General features: G+C 44.5%; 1 protein-coding gene across 1 annotated transcript in view; it reads left to right on the top strand.

Moving 5' to 3' along the window:
* Positions 1-21,575, top strand: part of LIPH (lipase H) — a 54,826-nt gene that overhangs the window by 22,337 nt on the left and 10,914 nt on the right. The window contains exons 4-8 of the mRNA XM_050780254.1: positions 4,739-4,840; positions 7,662-7,751; positions 13,663-13,830; positions 15,691-15,786; positions 19,415-19,526. Of these exons, the coding sequence (XP_050636211.1) occupies positions 4,739-4,840; positions 7,662-7,751; positions 13,663-13,830; positions 15,691-15,786; positions 19,415-19,526 (568 nt within the window). The remainder of the gene's footprint in view (positions 1-4,738; positions 4,841-7,661; positions 7,752-13,662; positions 13,831-15,690; positions 15,787-19,414; positions 19,527-21,575) is intronic.

Below are 21,575 nucleotides of genomic sequence, written 5' to 3'. Positions count from 1 at the left end.
CTCCTGAAGTTGCGTGCAAATGCTGGGTGTCTGTCCTGGGGAGGGGTCCAGAATTTTCATCAAATTCTCAAACTAGTTAAGGCTGCAATAAAAGCCAAGGATTCCTATCTGAACATTTTTTCTGGTGATCTTAGAGCAGTAAGAAAAAGCTCTTTGGCTGGGTGCAGTAGCTCAAGCCTGTAATCCCAGCACTTTGGGAGGCCAACACAGAAGAATCGCTTGAGCTTAGGAGCTTGAGGATGCAGTGAGCTATGATCGTGCCACTGCCCTCAAGCCTGGGTGACAGAGTGAGGTCCTGTCTCAAAAAAACAGTAAACAAAAACCAAAACAACACAACAAAAAAGGAAAAGCTCACTTTTTACATTCTGTTTGTATTCCACAATAATCTCAGAATGTTCTGGATTTAGATTCAGGAGCCATTTATTTATTTTAATTTTTAAATTTAGTGATGGGATCTCATGATGTTGCCCAGGTTGGCCTTGAACTCCTGGGCTCAACAAATCCTCCTGCGTTGGCCTCCCATAGTGCTGGGATTACAGGTGTGAGCCACCACCTGGCCTTAGGAGTCCTTTTATAATTCTTCTTTTCTTTTCTTTTTTTTTTTGAGACAGAGTCTTATTCTGTCACCCAGGCTGAAGTGTAGTGGCATGATCATGACTCACTGTAGCCTCAAGCTCCCCGGGCTCAGGTGATCACCTCTGAGGCTCCCATCTCAGCCTCTCGAGCAGCTGGGACTAACGGCATGCACCACCATGCCTGGCTAATTTTTGTATTTTTTGTAGAGATGGGGTTTCGCCATGTTGCCCAGGTTGGTCTTGAACTCCTGTGTTCAAGCGATCCGCCTGCTTCAGCCTTCCAAAGTGCGGGGTTACAGACATGAGCCACCACACCTGACCTTATAAGTCTTCTGAAGTAGCTATTAATTCTACCTCAATTTTATAATTTAAAGGAACTGAGATTCAGAGAAGTAAAGTAACCTGCCTAAGGGCACACAGCTGGTTAGCGCTAGGTTTGGGGCTCCGTATCTATCTGCTCACACATAGTATGCAGCTTTTACTATAACTTCTTTCTGACACTGGAAGCTAATCATTTGCTATGGCTTATCGCTAAGGAAATCCCAAGTCCAAGCCTGCCTGTGACAGTCCCAGTTTGTAACTTTGTCTTGGTATAATTATTAATAGCACCCTTATCACTCTGAAAACTGTCCTGGTTCCGATGTTTTATTCATCATGAATCTGGAGGTTGCTATAAACTGAGACTCTCCCTGTTAATTTTATTTATTTATTTATTTATTTTTGAGACAGGGTCTTACTTTGTCACCCAGGCTGGAGTGCAGTGGTGCAATCACAGCTCACTGCAGCCTCAAACTCCCAGGCTTATTACTAGCATCCTTATCACTCTGAAAATTGCCCTGGTTCAGATGTTTTATTCATCATGCATCTAGAGTTTGCTATAAACTGAGGCTCTAACTGTAAATTTTATTTATTTTATTTTTTTGAGACAGAGTGTCACTCTGTCACCCAGGCTGTATTACAGTGTCACGGTCTCGGCTCACTGCTACCTCTGCCTCCCAGATTCAAGCAATTATCGTGCCTTAGTCTTCCAAGTAGCTGGGATTACAGGCGCCTGCCACCACACCCGGCTAATTTTTGTGTTTTTTAAATTAATTTATTATTATTATTATTTTTTGAGACCGAGTCTCACTCTGTTGTCCAGGCTGGAGTGCAGTGGCACGATCTTGGCTCACTGCAACCTCCGCCTCCTAGGTTCAAGTAATTCTCGTGCCTCAGCCTCCCGAGTAGCTGGGACTATAGGTGCGCACCACCACACCCAGCTAATTTTTGTGTTTTTAGTAGAGACAGAGTTTCATCATGTTGGCCAGGCTGGTCTCAAACTCCTGACCTCAGGTGATCCACCCACCTCGGCCTCCCAAAGTTCTGGGATTACAGGTATGAGTCACTGCGCCCAGCCTATTTATTTATTTATTTTTGAGATAGGGTCTTGCTTTGCCACCCAGGCTGGAGTGCAGTGGTGCAATCACAGCGCACTGCAGCCTCAAACTCCCGGCCTCAAACCATGCTCTCAGCTCATCTTTCTCCCCATCTCCCCACTACCTCAAGTACCTAGGGCTACAGGGACTGCAGGCATATGCCACTGCGCCAGGCACTGCTTATTTCCTCTTCCCTTCCTTCCTTCCTTCCTTCCTTCCTTCCTTCCTTCCCTTCCCTTCCCTCCCTCCCTCCCTCCCTCCCTCCCTCCCTCCCTCCTTTCCTTCCTTCCTTCCTTCCTTCCTTCCTTCCTTCCTTACTTCCTTCCTTCCTTCCTTTCTTTCTTTCTCTTGCTTGGTCTGTTGCCTGGGCTGGGGGGCAATGGCACAATCATGGCTCACTGGAACCTGGAACTTCTGGGCTCAAGTGATCCTTCTGTCTCAGTCTCCAGAGTAGCTAAGATTACAAGCATGAGCCACCACACCCAGCAAATTTTTAATTTTTTTGTAGAGACAGGGTCTCCATATGTTGCCCAGGCTGGTCTCGAACTCCTGGTCTCAAGCAAGCCTCCCGCCTTGGCCTCCCAAATTCTAGGATTATAGATGTAAGCCACTGCGACCAGCTGAAATGGAAGGATTAAAGCTAGAACCAGGTAGGCTGGGTGTGGTGGCTCACACCTGTAATCCCAGCCTTTTGTGAAGCTGACAGGGGAGGACTGCTTGAGTCCAAGAGTCTGAGACCAGCCTGGGCAACATAGCAAATGTCCCCACAACCGGCTCTCCTCCCCTTCCCCTACGAAAAAAAAAAAAAAAAAAAAAAAGAAAGAAGAAGGCTAGAACTTAGGAAATAAAGGCAAAGATGCTATCTCTTGCATTTTATATGTAACACCAGGGGATAGGAGATATAAAATGACATTCACAGACAAAAACTTCAAGGAAAACTTCCCTCGAAACCTTCTTCACTCCAGGTAGGGATCTGGTAAACCAGACCTTTTTTTCCTTTTTTTTTTGGAGATAGAGTCTTGCTGTGTCACCCAGGCTGAAGTGCAGTGCCATGATCTCAGCTCACTGCAACCTTTGCCTCCTGGGTCCAATTGATTCTCCTGCCTCAACCTCCCGAGTAGCTGGGACTACAGGTGCCCGCCTCCATGCCCAGCTAACTTTTTTTTTTTTTTTTTTTTTTTTTTAAATAGAGACGGGGTTTCACCATGTTAGCCAGGATGGTCTTGATCTCTTGGCGTCGTGATCCGCTCACCTTGGCCTCCCAAAGTGCTGGGAGTACAGGCGTGAGTCACCGCGCCTGGCTTTTTCTTGTTGTTGTTTAATCTTTGTTTTGTGGTTACAACATCATAGGAGCTTCTATCCTGTTTTTCCAGCTGCTTCATAGTGATGGTGAGGAACACCCAAATAACATTGACCAAGGGCGAGAAACTGGTTTAGGCATTTATAGAGTGGGTCAATTCTGCAGGGATTGACACCCACTTTGTTTCCCTCTTCAATACCTAACCTGATACCTGGCCTGACCAGTGAGTTTCGCCCTTTCCTGCCAAGCTTGCTAAACTCAGGGCAGTGAAACCAAGAGCTCAACAGATAGAAGTGGTTGCATTAAGAGGCTATGTTCTGATCAAGGCTCTTGATCTTCCTGAATCACAGTTCATTCATCTGGAAAATAATAATAGTTACCCTGCCTCTCTCACAGGTTTGCAATGTGGATCAAATGAGCTAGCATATATGAATAAGAGTGGAAGTTCTTTATTTATTAATAACAAAAAGGAAGGGCTGAGTGAGGTTTCTGGGTCATCTAAAGTAGGATAAAGATGAGTATAGCACCTGCTCTTTTCTTTCTTTCTTTCTTTCTTTTTTTTTTTTTGAGACGGAGCCTTGCTCTGTTGCCAGGCTGGAGTGATCTCAGCTCACTGCAAGCTCCGCCTCCGGGTTCCAGCGATTCTCCTGCCTCAGCCTCCCGAGTAGCTAGGACTACAGGCACACACCACCACTCCCAGCTAATTTTTTTGTATTTTTAGTAGAGACAGGATTTCACCATATTGGCCAGGATGGTCTTGATCTCTTTTTTTTTTGAGACGGAGTCTCGCTGTATCGCCCAGGCTGGAGTGCAGTGGCACAATGTCGGCTCACTGCAAACTCTGCCTCCCAGGTTCACACCATTCTCCTGGCTCAATTTTTTGTATTTTTAGTAGAGACGGGGTTTCACCGTGTTAGCCAGGATGGTCTCGATCTCCTGACCTTGTGATCCGCCTGCCTTGGCCTCCCAAAGTGCTGGGATTACAGGCGTGAGCTACCGCGCCCGGCGGTCTTGATCTCTTGACCTTGTGATCCCCCTGCCTTGACCTCCCAAAGTGCTGGGATTACAGGTGAGAGCCACTGCGCCCGGCCTGCTCTTTTCTTTTTAATGCATCCTTTGGTGCTTTTTTCCTGAGGAACCCCCGTTTGTCCCCACCCCTTGAACCTCATACACGTGTGCATTCCCTACAGTTGAGCTCTGCATGAGACATGCCCCTGATGGAATCTGGATGCCATTCTCAGGGGCACAGCCAGGGTAACCATCTCCACTGTGGGAACAAGCTGCAGAGCCATGGAAAGGAGTCCTGGCCAAGTGGGACGGGAGTGTGAGTGCTCGCCCACCTGAGGGTGCCCTGCAGCCTGGGAGCCACCCTCATCCAGAAGGATCAAAGGCCCGGTCGCAGGTGACTCATGGTGTGGGGCTGCCAAGTGACTCTGTTTTCCTTCCAGGCCTCGACCCTGCGGGCCCTTTATTCAACGGGAAACCTCACCAAGACAGATTAGATCCCAGTGATGCACAGTTTGTTGATGTCATCCATTCCGACATTGATGGTAACACTCCTTTCCTTGTGGGCCAGTGACTACCCTTAAGCTCCTACAGAGTCTCTCCTGGGGAGAGATCATCACGTAGGAGCAGATCAGGTTCCTGTAGATCCCTACTTTTTTTTCCGGGCAGGGTTCCAAATCCACAGAAATATTGAGGGAAGCTGGTTTAATGTAGGCACCCAGGACCTTGTACTAGAGCATGGATGATTATCCCATGGTCTCTTCATATTTTTAAAGGAATTATCATGCTCAATGAAGGACAGGCTAATTTTCTCAACATGAAGATAAGTGTTTTCCTATGTGCGACTGGGTTTGCATGCATGATTTCTTGGTGGTGTTTGTTCTTTTTATTTTCTTGAGCTGCAGGTGTTAAATCTCTCCACACAGAGTGACTCTGATGCACCTACAGCTCTCTGGCTCTCTGCAGATCTTCTTGGTCATGGCTGTCTTTATTTTTATTTTATTTTATTTTATTTTTGAGACGGAGTTTCACTCTTGCTGCCCAGGCTGGAGTGCAGTGGCACGATCTTGGTTCACTGCAACCCCCTGCCTCCTGGGTTCAAGCAATTCTCCTGCCTCAGCCTCCCAAGTAGCTGGGATTACAGGCACTCACCACCATTCCCAGCTAATTTTTGTGTTTTTACTAGAGACAGGGTTTCACTCTGTTGGCCGGGCTAGTCTCAAACTCCTGAGGTCAGGTGATCCACCCACCTTGGCCTTCTAAAGTGCTGGGATTACAGGCGTGAGCCACTGTGCCTGGCCATCTTTAATTTTTAAATTTTTAAATTTTTCTTCTTTTTGTAGAGATGGGGGTCTTGCATTGTTGTTCAGGCTGAACAGTTGATCCTCCCAGTTCAGCCTCCCAAAGTGCTGGGATTACAGGCGTGAGCCACTGCAGCTGGCCCATTTCTGTCTTTCACGGCGCTGTTTTTGTGTCTAGGATTGGATACATGTCATGTGGGGTTGGGTGATACTCAAGGATGGTTACCTATATCCAGATGTCTGGGAGAAGAGCTGGAGTAGGAACTTGGGGAGGATTGAGGAAACAGCAGAGTGATCATTTAATCGGACATTCTCTTCATGATACAACCACCTAAAAAAACCCTTGCCATCTCTCATGGGCATTCTGGTGTGGTATTCAACAGTTATTTGCCTTGAAAGAAATTGTCTCTTTGTGAAACAGTGGCATTCTTACTATGAAATTTGCAAAGTACATTTTAATGCTTGATGGAATAGAATAGAGCAATTATTTTTGGGAAGTGAATTTTGAAGGAGAGGGTATAGTTTTGCCATCAGGCAGATGTAGATTCAGATCCCAGGTTTTGCCCTTTCTAGTGATGTCATGTTAGTTCCTTAAGTCCTCTGAGCTTCCTTTTTTTTTCATTGGTAGAGACGAGGTCTCACTATGTTGCCCAGGCTGGTCTCAAACTCCTGAGCTCAAATGATCCTTCTGCCTTGGCCTCCCAAAGTGCTAGGATTATAGGTGTGAGCCACCATGCCTAGTCCCATATCTTCACCTAAGTTGTTTCATCTGAATTTACCAATGACCACTTTGCATTGTGAAACACCTAGTACCATGCCCACAGACACATGTGGGTTCCCAATATATAATAACTGTTATTATTATTACCACGATGCATTATGTATATACATGTGCATATAGATGTACACCTACATTAAATTATTTAATTTATATTAAATCAAGCACATTACTGATTGGGGGTTTAATAAAGACAATAAACAGTTATTAAATCTATATATACTTTTTAAAATTTTTATTATTATCATTTTTTGAGACAGGGTCTGGCTCTGTCACCCAGGCTGGAGTGCAGTCACACTTTTGGCTCACTGCAACCTCCTCCTCCTAGCTCGAGAGATCCTCCCACCTCAGCCCCTTGAGTAGCTGGGACTACAGGCACACACCACAATGCCTGGCTAATTTTTGTAGAGACAGAGTTTTGGCATTTTGCCCAGGCTGGTCTCAATTCTCCCACCTCAGCCTCCCAAAGTGCTGGGATTATAGGCGTGAGTCACTGCACCTGAACTATGTATACATTTCTAGGTCCTCATTTTCTAGAAGTAGTTCCAATCTTTTTACCACCCTAGATCTCAAATATTTAAAGATTTTACCTACTAAGTAAAAATTCATTTTTTCCTGTCTCCTATTCATTTGTTATACAAATGCAAATAGAGGCTCGGAAGCACCAGACAATTAAAGGGTTGCAGCCAAATATAAGGAAGAAACAGGGCTGGGCACAGTGGCTCACGCCTGTAATCCTAGCACTTTGGGAGGCTGATGCGGGTGGATCACGAGATCAGGAGTTCAAGACCAGCCTAGCCAACGTGGTGAAACCCCGTCTGTACTAAAAATACCAAAAATTAGCCGTTCATCATGGCACATGCCTGTAATTCCAGCTACTCGGGAGGCTGAGGCAGGAGAATCCCTTGAACCCAGGAGGTGGAGGTTGTGGTGAGCCGAGATTGCGCCACTGCACTCCAGCCTGGGCAACAAAGTAAGACTCCATCTAAAAAAAAAAAAGAAGAAATGTATCATTTTATCAGCCTTGCAGTGGATGAGTGACTAAACTCCCTTAGGCCGTTAGAAATATTGGAAGTAAATTCCTGGCCATCTTCACAGTTACCTTGTTGGAAATCATTGCCTTCTAACTAACTAGCTGGGTGACTTTGGGCAAACCACTTACATAGGTATAACAATAATTATATAACAACAACAATAATAGAATTCTTGCTTATATCCGGCAGGCAAATGAGCTGTGAGATGGGAAAAATTCAAAGCAGTATAAAAGCAGAATGTGTTCTCTTTTAGCACTGGGCTACAAGGAGCCATTAGGAAATATAGACTTCTACCCAAATGGAGGATTGGATCAACCTGGCTGCCCCAAAACAATATTTGGAGGTAAGCACAGATACTTTATATTTTGTAAAATAGTGGTATAAAAAGGCATATTTGGAGGCCGGGCATGATGGCTTATGCCCGTAATCCTAGCACTTTGGGAGGCCGAGGCGGGTGGATCACCTGAGGCCAGGAGTTTGAGGCAAACCTGGCCAACATAGTGAAACCCCATCTCTACTAAATACAAAAAATTAACCAGGCGTGGTGATGCACGCCTGTAGTCCCAGCTACTCAGGAGGCTGAGGCAGGAGGATCACTTGAACTCGGGAGGCAGAGGTTGCAGTGAGCCGAGATCACGCCACTGCACTCCAGCTTGGGCAACAAGAGTGAAACTCCATCTCAAAAAATAAAAAATAAAAAATAAAAAAATAAAAAGGCATATTTTGGCCAGGTGCAGTGGTGCACACCTGTAATCCCAGCACTTTGCGAGGCCAAGGTGGGAAGATTGCTTGAGCTTAGGAGTTCAAGATCAGCCTGGGCAACAGAGGGGAGACGCCATCTCTACAAAAACTAAAAACAAAATTAGCTGGGTGTTGTGGCACACTCGTGGGCTCAGCTACTCAGAAGGCTGAGGTGGGAGGATTGCTTGAGCCTGGGAAGCAGAGGTTGCAGTGAGCCATGATCATGCCGCTGCGCTCTAGCCTAGGCAACAGAGTGAGACCTGTCTCAAAAAAGAAAAAAAAAAAAAAAGAAAAAAAGAAAAGAAAAAGGCATATGTTTAAAATCTGACATTATTCTTTTTTTTTTTTTTTTTTTTTTTTTTTTTTTTTTTTTTTTTGAGACGGAGTGTCGCTCTGTCGCCCAGGCTGGAGTGCAGTGGCCCGATCTCAGCTCACTGCAAGCTCCACCTCCCAGGTTCACGCCATTCTCCTGCCTCAGCCTCCTGAGTAGCTGGGACTACAGGCGCCCGCCACCTCGCCCGGCTAGTTTTTTGTATTTTTTAGTAGAGACGGGGTTTCACCGTGTTAGCCAGGATGGTCTCGATCTCCTGACCTCGTGATCCGCCCGTCTCGGCCTCCCAAAGTGCTGGGATTACAGGCTTGAGCCACCACGCCCGGCAAATCTGACATTATTCTACATGTAGTAATTTTTAATAGAAAACAAACTTCCTGAGAAGATACAGGTAGTATAAATATAAATTATAACTCAAATATACTGCTTTTAAAACTATAGCCACATGTTTGAAAACTATTATGAATTATTTCTCTCTCCTGAAAAGGTATGTCATAGAAAGGTATTTCTTTCTATGACCTAGAAATTCCACACCTGGAAATCGCTCCTAGAGAAATAATGGAAAATGGAGACAAGAATTAGAGTGCAAATATGTTCAACATAACATTATTTATAATAATTACAGCTTTCAAAATCATTTAAATGTCCAGCTTACAAAAATTATTAAATGAATTATGGTATGCTCACAGAAAATATAATTCTTTGTTTTGTTTTTTTTTTTTTGAGACGGAGTCTCGCTGTGTCGCCCAGGCTGGAGTGCAGTGGCCGGATCTCAGCTCACTGCAAGCTCCACCTCCCGGGTTCCCGCCATTCTCCTGCCTCAGCCTCCCGAGTAGCTGGGACTACAGGCGCCGCCACCACGCCCGGCTAGTTTTTTGTATTTTTAGTAGAGACGGGGTTTCACCATGTTAGCCAGCATGATCTCGATCTCCTGACCTTGTGATCCACCCGCCTCGGCCTCCCAAGTGCTGGGATTACAGGCTTGAGCCACTGCGCCCGGCAGAAAATATAATTCTTAAAAGTCATGTTTTCAGAGATTAATAAAAATTCTTACAATGTGGTAAGTGAAAAAGACAAAACCATATAATACAATGCCAATTTTTTAAAATCTGTATTTGTACAGATGTAAATCTGGATCAAAAGACTGAAAGTAAATGCTCCAAATAGTTATTACGGGCAATCTGTTGATATCAGACTTTTAGGTGTTTTTGCATCACTGTTTCCTATCATTTTGTGTTTTTCAAATAATTATATATTACTTTTACAATGAGAAAAATCTCAAAAACATAAATGGGGAGTTAGAGGGCAACATAAAAGTGAGGTGACTGACAGAATATGACGACCTTCTTCTTCGTCGTCGTCGTTTTCTTTCTTTCCCTCTCTCTTTCTCCCTCCCTCCCTTCTTTCTTTTTTTCTCTCTCTCCTTGCTTCCTTCTTTCCTTCATTCCCTTCCTTCCTTTCTTCCTTGCTCTCTCTTCCTTCCTTCTTTCCTTCCCTTTCTTCCTTTCCCTTCCCTCCTTCCTTCCCCTTCTCTTCTTTCTTTCTTTCCTTCCTTCCTTCCTTCCTTCTTTCCTTCCCTTCCTTCCTTTCCCTTCCCTCCTTCCTTCCCCTTCTCTTCTTTCTTTCTTTCCTTCCTTCCTTCCTTCCTTCCTTCCTTCCTTCCTTCCTTCCTTCCTTCCTTCCTTCCTTCCTTCCTTCCTTCCTTCCTTCCTTCCTTCCCTTCCCTTCCCTTCCCTTCCCTTCCCTTCCCCTTCCCCTTCCTTCCTTTCTCTTCCTTCTTTGTGATCCTCCTGCCTTGGCCTCCCAAAGTCCTGGGATTACAGGTGTGAGCTACACCTGACATCAATAACGTCAGCATACCCCGAGAACGACCCTTACGGCAGACACAGCTGACAGCAACACTTCAGTAATTAGGGTTGCCATGTGGAGGTTGCTGGGTGGGATGAGGGTGCTAAGTGAAGATACTATATAAGCCGCATGCTTCTTACAAGTGGTTGCAGTTCTCCTGTCTGACCTGTTGCCACTGGACTGTCCCTGTATTTAAGTTCCTCCAATAAACTGTAGGTATTTTTCACTGGCTCTAGGTCTCTTCTTTAGCCTTTTGAACCTGGTGCCATCCTTACTGAAGTCAACAGGGGCCCAGCACAGACAACCATGCCTGGCTGCCGATAGTGTTTCTGATTGTTTTATTTCAGCGGTTATAAGTACAATGTATACATTTCTGGTTTTAAAATATTTGAAAACACGCTTAATTTGCTGAGTTAGGAAAATATCCTAAACCACAAAAATACATCTATCATCATCATTATTTCATAATAAAGAGCATTTTAACACATACACCCACAAAAGAAAGGACATAAAACCAGAACATGCAGAAATTTACATTAATTGCAGTTAGCTTAATGAAATATTCAGTCTCATCTGTGTGGTTCCCACACTCTGCTACAGACTCGTGAACACATTGTCATAAACCAGCACTAGTCCAGAAATGGCATTTTAGAACTACTGAGCAGTTGTATTTTCCAATGACCTTCAACATCTGGCAGGTGTCCCCCATGTCTCTCTTGATTGCCTGCCTGGTTTCTGTGCAGTGCCAGGCCCCGTTGCTTTTGACATGAATAAAAAATGTGGCAGGATCCGAATGACTCTTGCTCTTGAGTTTTCGGCAGTTGTTGGGATTATTGGCACTGAACAGTACCAGACTGAGGAAGCTCGTAAGAACCAGACTTCTAGTTAAACCCTCGAGTAGCCGGGCGCAGTGGCTCACGCCTGTAATCTCAGCACTTTGGGAGGCTGAGACAGGTGGATGACAAGGTCAGGAGATCGAGACCATCCTGGCTAACACGGTGAAACCCCGTCTCTACTAAAAATACAAAAAATTAGCTGGGCGTGGTGGTGGGTGCCTGTAGTCCCAGCTACTCAGGAGACTGAGGCAGGAGAATGGAGTGAACCCAGGAGGCGGAGCTTGCAGTGAGCCGAGATCTCGCCAGTGCACTCCAGCCTGGGCGACAGAGCGAGACTCCATCTCAAAAAAATAAAAAATAAAAAAAAAAATAAATAAATAAATAAATAAACCCTCGAGCAGAAATAAAGCAGAGGGGTTTCAGCAAACAGCAGAACCCGCTAGAGGTTGCATTCATTCATTCATCCAACAAATACCTATTAATTTGCCATGTGTCTGGCACGGTGTTAGGATCTGGAACTACAGGAGAACAGTTCAGTATAGTATAACAGTTCAGAACAGTATAATAGTTCAACTATCCTGGTGAACTAAATAGGCAAAGTCTGTACACTGAGAAAAGCAGAGTCAAAGTTATTCTATTCAAGATAGAAGCTAGTACTCAGCCGGGTATGGTGGCTCATGCCTGAAATCCCAGCACTTTGGGAGGCTGAGAGACCAGCCTGGGTAACATGGTGAAACCCCGTATCTACTAAAAATGCAAAATTAGCCAGAAGTTGTGGTACGAGCCTATAATCTCAGCTACTCAGGAGGCTGAGGCAGGAGAGTTGTTTGAACCCAGGAGGCGGAGGTTACAGTAAGCCAGGATCATGCCACTGCACTCCAGCCTGGGCAACAAAGCCAGACTCCATCTCAAAAAAAAGCTAGAAGCTAGTACTTGATTAGATCTAGTAGTGGTATGTAACAGTGAAAGATTGGTTTTTAAATGCTGCAACGCTGGAGAGTAAGTGGAATAAGAATGGGAGAATTTTGATAATCACTGAATTACTGGAGCGGGGATGATATGGGCATGAGGGTTCTTTGTATCCTTCTCTCGATTTTTGTGCCTGTTTGAAAATTCTGATAATAAATGTGGCAGGGGAGTGAGAGAACTCCATAACTGAAGCTAGTTGTTTGCGTTTTTCGACCTTTCTCTAAGTAAATATATCATATGAAAAGGCAGAATGAAGAGGAACTAGTTAATGATTCGCAATTTCTTTTTTTTTTTTTTTTTTTTTTTTTGAGGCAGAGTCTTCCTCTGTCGCCTAGGCTGGAGTGCAGTGGCTCGATCTTGGCTCACTGGAACCTCCACCTTCCAGATTCAAGAGATTCTCCTGCCTCACCCTCCCAAGTAGCTGGGATTACAGGCATGTGCCACCATGCCCGGCTAATTTTTGTATTTTTTGTAGAGACAGGCTTTCACCATGTTGGTCAGGCTGGTCTTGAACTCCTGACCTCATGATCTGCCCATCTCAGCCTCCCAAAGTGCTGGGATTATAGGCATGAGCCACTGCGCCCGGCCAGCAATTTACTTTTATGATAACAATTTTGGTAATTCCTTCTGATTCCCCACGACCTAGGGGGAGGTTGGTCTTGGACCCAAACACCCTCACCATGGGTGGATGTCAGCTTGATGAGCAGACACAGCATCTTTGTAGTCTGAAGTAGCCCTGCAATGTCAGACCAGCGGCTTTCAAACTTACATGCTTCAGGACCACGTGGAAAACAGGGGACAGTGTTTGTTAAAATGCTGATGCCTGCACCTCCTCTGAATTAGAAATATTTAAGGCTGGACCTGAACTCTGTATTTTAACAAGCGTGATTATGATGCAGGCAATCTGTGGACCAAGCATTGGATGGCAGTGAAAGATACCTCAATTGCTACATGAGCGATCAAGGTCTTTCTTTTTTTCTTTCTTTCTTTTTTTTCTGAGATGGAGTCTCACTCTGTTGCCCAGGCTGGAGTGTAGTGGCACAATCTCAGCTCACTGCAACCTCTGCCTCCCGGGTTCAAGCGATTCTCCCTGCCTCAGCCTCCTGAGTAGTTGGGACTACAGGTGCCCGCCACCACGCCCATCTAATTTTTGTATTTTTAGTAGAGACGGGGTTTCTCCATGTTGGCCAGGCTGGTCTCAAACTCCTGACCTCAGGTGATCCACCTGCTTTGGCCTGCTAAAGTGCTGGGATTACAGGCATGAGCCACTGCGCCTGGCCCAAGGTCTTTCACCAAAGCATATTTGCCCTAATTCTTGCCACAACCTTAATTTGATTTCATCTTTCCTCCTCCCACTTGCCAGCATGAATTCTTATCTATGGGATTTTATAAAGATTAAATGAAATAAAATACACTGAAACGGACGGCACAGGGCCAGATGAGAAATAAGTGTGTGTGTAAAATATGTGATATAGTATTATTAAATGCTTCAACTGCTCTACTCTTTCATCACTTCTTTTACAACCAAGGATTTCAGTATTTTAAATGTGACCACCAGAGGTCTGTATACCTGTACCTGTCTTCCCTGAGAGACAGCTGTGCCATCACTGCATACCCCTGTGACTCCTACCGGGATTATAGGAATGGCAAGTGTGTCAGCTGTGGTGCATCACAGAATGAGTCTTGTCCCCTTCTGGGTAAGTCCAACAAGCAGTTTCCTCTCTGATTCACAAAGAACTAATTTTTGGTATGAATCCCAGAACCACTTTATCATGTAAAAACTGGCCCCACAATTGTATTAAAAACTTGTTTTTCTGCTGGGCACAGTGGGCTCACGCCTGTAATCCCAGCACTTTGGGAGGCCGAGGCGGGAGGATCACTTGAGGTCAAGAGTTCGAGACCAGCCTGGGCAAAATGGTGAAACCCTGTCTCTACAAAAATACAAGAAGTAGCTGGGTGTGGTGATGCGTGCCTGTAATCCCAGCTACTTGGGAGGCTGAGGCAGGAGAATCGCTTGAACTTGGGAGGTGGAGGATTCAGTGAGCCGAGACCACACCATTGCACTCCAGCCTGGGCAACAGGAGTGAAACTCCATCTCAAAAAACAAAAAACAAAGGGAAAAAGAAAAGAAAAAAGAAAAGAAAAGCAACTGTAGAGTATTCCATCCAGAAGGCAGTACAATCTCCCTGGACCCTCTATTCTAGCGTGGAAAAGAAGGTTCCAGAAGAGTTTCCAAGCTTACCCAGGGTACAGTCACTCTACATAGCCTGCTCCTGTGGGGACAGCAATACCCTCTCTGTGCATACAACCTCTCTGCTGGGAGAGGGTCCACAATAAGCCCAGAGACCCTCCTGCCAAGTGAACTTTTTCACAGATTCATGTCTGTGTAAATATCCTCACTCCACATTCCAGCTCTTGTGTGCACCTACAGCAGGTGGAGTGAGGTAATAGATATTGTGGAGTCTGCTTGGATATTCATTCGCTAGGGATTAGTACAGATATTCTAGGTGGTTAGGACTTTGAAACTGGATGGCCATGAGGATTTTCTATTTTTTTCCAAAAGGAAAAATCCAAGTTAACAGCAGGGCATGGTATAGACAAGGGATTCTCAACCTTGATTGTGCTTTCGAATCACCTAAGGAGTTTTAACACAATACTGATGCCTGGGTCCCACCCTGGATCAATTAAGGCAGAATGTGAAGGCCATTCTCTAGGGCTAGGGACAGAGGAGAGAAAGAGGCCCGTCTGGACAGCACACAAAGGAGGACACTCACCTGCTTAGTGACACAGTCATGTGGCAAGCCCAGGTCTATGCAATGTAGGGGCCCCATTGTCGTTCTTCAAGAAAGCACACTGCTTAGGGCCGGGCGCGGTGGCTCAAGCCTGTAATCCCAGCACTTTGGGAGGCCGAGATGGGCGGATCACGAGGTCAGGAGATCGAGACCATCCTGGCTAACACGGTGAAACCCCGTCTCTACTAAAAACAATACAAAAAACTAGCCAGGTGAGGTGGTGGGCGCCTGTAGTCCCAGCTACTCAGGAGGCTGAGGCAGGAGAATGGCGTAAACCTGGGAGGTGGAGCTTGCAGTGAGCTGAGATCCGGCCACTGCACTCCAGTCTGGGTGACAGAGTGAGACTCCGTCTCAAAAAAAAAAAAAGAAAAAAAAAAAAGAAAGCACATTGCTTTGCAAGAGTGATGCTATTTTACATATGAACTTGAATCTGTTTTAATCTAGAAAATGGATATATTACTGAAAAACGTCAGTGTTATTTTTAGTCCACACCAGTGTGTGCCACACCCCACACCCCCCCACCTTGCTACTGATAACCAGTAAAGGGGGAAAACCACTGGAGGGTCCTGTTGCCCTTCAGCTCTTAGGAACAGGGTTGGCCAGCAAGATGGGTCACCCTGCAGGCCCTCACCATGGGGAATGGAGGTAGAGGGAGTTTCTCTCAGAAGTGGTGGATACAGTCAAACTCAATGTTCTTGCTACCTTAGTTGCTTTTACGTTTATATAATACATGCTAATCTTACAATTTTTAAACTTGTTTTATAGGCTATCGTGCTGATAATTGGAAAGACTATTTAAGGGAGAAAGATCCTCCAATGACGAAGGCATTCTTTGACACAGCTGAGGAGAACCCATTCTGCAGTGAGTGGTGAATGTGGTTGTTGACTTTTGCCTCTTATTTTGAGGATGGCTGAGTCTCAGCTTCCTGGCTACTTCTTGGCAAGTACGGGCCATGATGAAGCATCAACTTTGGAGCTGGAAGGGCCGAGGTTGACTCCTGAGTCTACCACATAATAGCTGTGGGACCTTTGTTATCAGGAGAACCTGCTCCCGATGGTTACATGGGTTCTTTTCTATTTCCTAAGTGTCTCAGCTGGTTTGAGAAATAACGGGAAAGAGCACAAGAGAGAGAAATTTAAAGCTGGGTGTCCTGAGGAGACATCACATGTCGGCAGGATCCGTGATGTTCCCCGAGTTGTAAAACCAGCAAGTTTTTATTAGCAATTTTCAAAAGGGGAGGGAGTGCACGAATAGGGTGTGGGTCACAGAGATCACATACTTCACCAGGTAATAAAATATCACAAAGCAAGTGGAGGCAGGGCGAGATCACAGGACCACCGGATGGGGTGAAATTAGAATTGCTAATGAAGTTTCAGGCACACATTGTCATTGATAACATCTTATTTAGAAGACAGGGTTTGAGAGCAGACAACCTGTCTGACCAAAATTTATTAGGTAGGAATTTCCTCATCCTAATAAGCCTGGGAGCGCTACAGGAGGCCGGGGCTTATTTCATCCCTTCGGCTTCGACCATAAAAGGCTGCACGCTTCTAAGGGGGCCATTTATAGGCCTACCGTCAGGGCGCATTCTCTTTCTCAGGGATGTTCCTTGCTGAGAAAAAGAATTCAGCGGTATTTCTCCTATTTGCTTTTGAAAGAGGAGAAATATGGCTCTGTTCCATCTGGCTCACCGGCAGCCAGAAGTCTTATCTCTGGTGTTCCCTGAACATTGCTGTTATCCTGTTCTTTTTTCAAGATGCCCAGGTTTCATATTGTTCAAATACACATGTTCTACAAACAATTTGTGCAGTTGACACAATCATCAGAGGGTCCTGAGGCGACATTCATCCTCCCCAGCTTATGAAGAAGATGACAGAATTAAGAGATTAAAGTAAAGACAGGTGTAGGAAATCACAAGGATATTGATTGGGGAAGTGATAAGTGTCCATGAAATCTTCACAATTTATGTTCAGAGATTGCAGTAAAGACAGGCATAAGAAATTATAAAAGTATTAATTTGGGGAACTAATAAATGTCTATGAAATCTTCACAATTTATGTTCTTCTGCCATGGCTTCAGCCGGTCCCTCTGTTTGGGGTCCCTGACTTCCTGCAACACTTGGTCGAGTCATTTGACTTCTCTGAGTCTCAGTGTCCTGACTGGTCAAATGGGGGCAATAATGCCTGTCTTCTGGGATATTAGGTTTAATCTGATGCAATTTAAAAATATTAATTTAATAAAATCTCAACAAATCAGAGTTGTTAGTTTCACTGGATGACCATTCTAATCACTAAGATCTTCCAGAAAATTGCTTGATTCCCCAAGAGACATAAAATTGAGACTAGGAAAAATCAGGTGTCAGCCATATCTACAGGTCAGTTCCAGCTCTAAAGCAAACACGATGACCTAAAGGCCTCGAGAGGTTGAGTATTCCAGATGGGAATTAAAGGGGGCAGCCGATGATTAGACGCCTTGGGAAGCAACTAGAATTTCCCTGGGCAGATGTGTTTTTCCTACAGTGTTGTACCCATTTTCACTTTCCTTGGGAACAACTATTTTTTTTATTTATTTTTTGAGACAGGGTCTCACTCTGTTGCCCAAGCTGAAGAGCAGTGGCGCAATCTCAACTCACTGCAACCTCTGCCTCCTGGGTTTGTGCGATCCTCCTGCCTCAGCATCCCGAGTACCCGAGACTACAGGTGCATACCACCATGCCTGGCTAATTTTTGTATTTTTAGTAGAGATGGGGTTTTGCCATGTTGGCCAGGCTGGTTCTCAAACTCCTGACCTCAGGTAATCTGCCCTCCTTGGTCTCTCAAAGTGCTGGGATTACAGGCATCAGCCACCGCACCTAGCCGATTTTAATTTTTTATTTTTTTGAGACAGGGTCTTGTTCTGTCACCCAGGCTGGAGTGCGGTGGCACAATAATGGGGCACTGCAGCCTCAACCTCCTGGACTCAAGCAATCCTCCTGCCTCAGCCTCCCAAGTAGCTGGGACTTCAGGCATGTGCCACCATGCTCAGCTAACTTTTTGTTTGTTTCTTTTAGAGACAGAGTCTTACTATGTTGCGTAGGCTTGTCTTGAACTCTTGGGCTCAAGCAATACTCCTGCCTTAGTGCTCAGATTACAGGTGTGAGCCTCCATGCCAGGTGTGAGCAACTCTTTTAAAAGAGCCTGCAGGCTGAGCATGGTGGCTCGCGCCTGTAATCCCAGCACTTTGGAAGGCCAAGGCAGGCGGATCACTTGAGGCCAGGAGTTCGAGACCAGCCTTGCCAACATAGTGAAAACCCATCTCTATTAAAAACACAGAAAAAAAAAATCCAAAAACAAAATACAAAAATTAGCCGGGCATGGTGGTGCTCGCTTGTAATCCCAGCTACTCAGAAGGCTGAGGCCGGAGAATTGCTTGAACCCAGGAGGCAGAGGTTGCAGTGAACTGAGATTACACCACTGCACTCCAGCAACATAGAGAGACTCTTTAAAAAAAAAAAAAAAAAAAAAGCCTGCGGATCACTGGGTTTCCCTCTTTCTTTGGAGCCATGTGTGGCAGTCCAGGATTTGGCACCTACCTGGTCTGTATGGGGCAAGCCCCTGAGCAACTTGGGCCATAAAATGGCAAATCCAGGACTGACCTTATTCCTTCGTGGGACTATCATCTCCCTGATTAGTTCCTGTTGTAGTGTGTTTTAATTTTATCTTAAAAAAAAAAAAAAAAAACCCTAAGACATTATTCAGGTAATATTTGTAGAGATGTACCCACATATTTACCACTTTTTTTTTTTTCTCTGAGTCTGCTGGTTAGGGAATGCTACTTTATTTTTATTGTCATCCTTTCTTGCATTTTGTAAATACAGGCAAGTGTGCTGAGTAATAATGGGGGCAGTCCAGAGTATGGCAGGAACTTCAAGAAAGGAGACCTGACTTAGTCTGGGGTCAGGGAAAGCCTCCTGGAAGAATGACATTAAACTGAAACTTGAAAGGTGGGCTCACAGAGCTGGCAAAGTAAGAGTGCCCAGGTGGGTGAAGGCCCAGGAGCCTTCACAGTCCTGGGAGTGCAAGTGGTTGGGCATGATTGGGAAAAGGATGAGGAAGGCTGGATAGGCTGGCAGACATGGCCCAAATTGTGGAAAGCTGTCTCAGCCATGAAGGGTCTCCAAATGGCCCCTTAGTTGGTTGAGTCTAAAATGGGCAGGAATTGATGTGAACCACACTCAGTCACAGGCCCTGAGACTTCACCATACCTGGAAACATTGGTTCAACGATGATGCCTGACCATGGTTACTGGAAACCAGTGAACTCTGCTAGCACTCATTCCATCTTTACCAAAGAGAAGAGAAGGGAATATTAGAAACTTCTGCCCTGTATTTTTGCAGAGAAACTAGAGAGAAAGAGAAGAAGAGACTCAGTGATTAGGGAGGTTCAGTTTTTAGGAACCAACCCTTCAGGGTAGTATCTCTCGCTTACTGTATTCTCTCTCTGTTTTGCAGTGTATCATTATTTTGTGGACATTATAACATGGAACAAGAATATCAGAAGAGGGGACATTACCATCAAATTGAGAGACAAAGCTGGAAACACAACAGAATCCAAAATCAATCAGTAAGTTGAGATACAATTGTCTGCAGTGCGCTATTTCCCTTTTTGCTCAGAGAACCTGAATCACAAATCCACCTACTTTGTTATTTATAGATCTATGCTTTTCCTTGTTCTATAAAAGATATAAGGGGACCTATTGCTTAGTTGCTTCCCTGGCTCTTGATCTCCCAGGCTCTTTACAAATGGGATTGGTGCAAGGGTTTTCTTTCCTTCCCTCCTTCTCTTCTTCCTTTCTTTCCTTCCTCCCTTTTTCCTTCCTGTCCTCCCTCTTTACCTCCCTTTCTCCCTTCGTTCCTCTCCTCCTTACTTCCTTTGATTAAACATGTAATACTAAAGTTATCCTTGTTTGCTATGAAGGATTTAAACAATAAAGGAATATGCTGATTTAATTATCCCACATTGTATACATAGATCAAAACATCACCTTTTATCCACTAAATCTATATAATTATGATTTCTCATTATCAATAAAAAATAATTTAAAAAAAGGAATTTGCAATATAAAAGTACAAGTCCTTGCCGAATCTCACCAACAATCCCAGCCCCAAAGGCAAAAGACATCTCTACCCAGACACATTTCTATTCTTTCACGAGCTCATAATACATATGTAAACATATATAATACATATATAACATATATATGTGTGTTTGTATATATATGTTTCTGAAACTCAGGAAATATTATTTGCTGCTGGGCATGGTGGCTCAGGTCTGTAATCCCAGCACTTTAGGAGGCCAAGGCAGGCAGATTACCTGAGGTCGGGAGTTCAAGACTAGCCTGGCCAACATGGTAAAACCCCATCTCTACTAAAAATACAACAATTAGCATGTGTGGTGGCGGGCGCCTGTAGTCCCAACTACTTGGGAGGCTGAGCCACGAGAATGGCTTGAACCCAGGGGGGCAGAGGTTGCAGTGAGCCAAGATCACGCCACTGCACTCCAGCCTGGGCAACAGAGCAAGACTCCATCTAAAAAGAAAAAGAAAAAGAAAAAGAAAAGAAAAGAAAAGAAAATGTAATTTGCAATCAAAATTGGAAACATTCTAAAAATCTAACAATGGGAAAATGGTTAATGTAAATATTCCCACTATACATTGAAGTCATTTATAAAACACAGACAAGGAAATGCTTATAATGTGCTAAGTGAAAAATGTAGAATATCAAATTATATAAAGCATAAAATTAGCTTAACAATGTCAAAATCAATGAAAAAGAAACATGCCAAAATGTTACATTGCCCTTTGGGTGGTGGGAATTTGAGTGGTTTTTTTTTTTTTTTTTTCAACTTCTCTTTTCTTTTTAACTTTCTGATGGATATATACATATATATGTTTAAAATTAATTAATACTTTAGAAATCTTTATTATCAGGAAAAGGGGGGAGGAGGCTTTAAGCAAAGGAACTTGAAGCTCATTTTATTCAGGAAATGTTTTCTGGGACCTACTGTTTACCAAGCACTTGGGCTGTCTCTTGGCCACATCCATAGAAGACTGGGTAGAATGTCATCTGAAAGTGGCAGTCACCCTACGGGTTCATTGTGTAGATAAATAGAGAAAGTGGGTGTGGGGTGGGTGGTTTGTAGGTGGCTTTTTAAAATGCATTTTTGGATCATAATAATAACAACCTTTGTTTATTGAACTAAGCATGTTATACAAATTGGCGAATGCAATTGTATCAAAACCCTATGAGGTACCATTACCATTCCCATTTCATCTATGAAGAAACTGAGGCTCAGAGAGACCAAGTAATTTGGCCAGTATCACACAGCTGATCAATGTGAATCAAGTGAAATCAGAAGCAGGTCTATCCAACCCCAGCACCTATAGTTTTAATCACTACATTAGATTCCTCCCATTAAGCTGTATTGCTCCCCGTACCCCCACCATACTTGAAGTTTGGGAGTGCAGCGGTGTTTTTTTTGTTTGTTTGTTTTTTGTTTTTTTGAGACAGAGTCTAACTGTCCCCCAGGCTGGAGTGCAGTGGCGCGATCTCAGCTCACTGCAAGCTCCACCTCCTGGGTTGACCCGATTCTCCTGCCTTAGCCTCCCTAGTA

This window comes from Macaca thibetana, chromosome 2 (genome assembly GCF_024542745.1).
Source record: "Macaca thibetana thibetana isolate TM-01 chromosome 2, ASM2454274v1, whole genome shotgun sequence".
NCBI classification, from domain to species: Eukaryota; Metazoa; Chordata; class Mammalia; order Primates; family Cercopithecidae; genus Macaca; species Macaca thibetana.
This window is presented reverse-complemented; position numbering and strand designations above follow the sequence as displayed.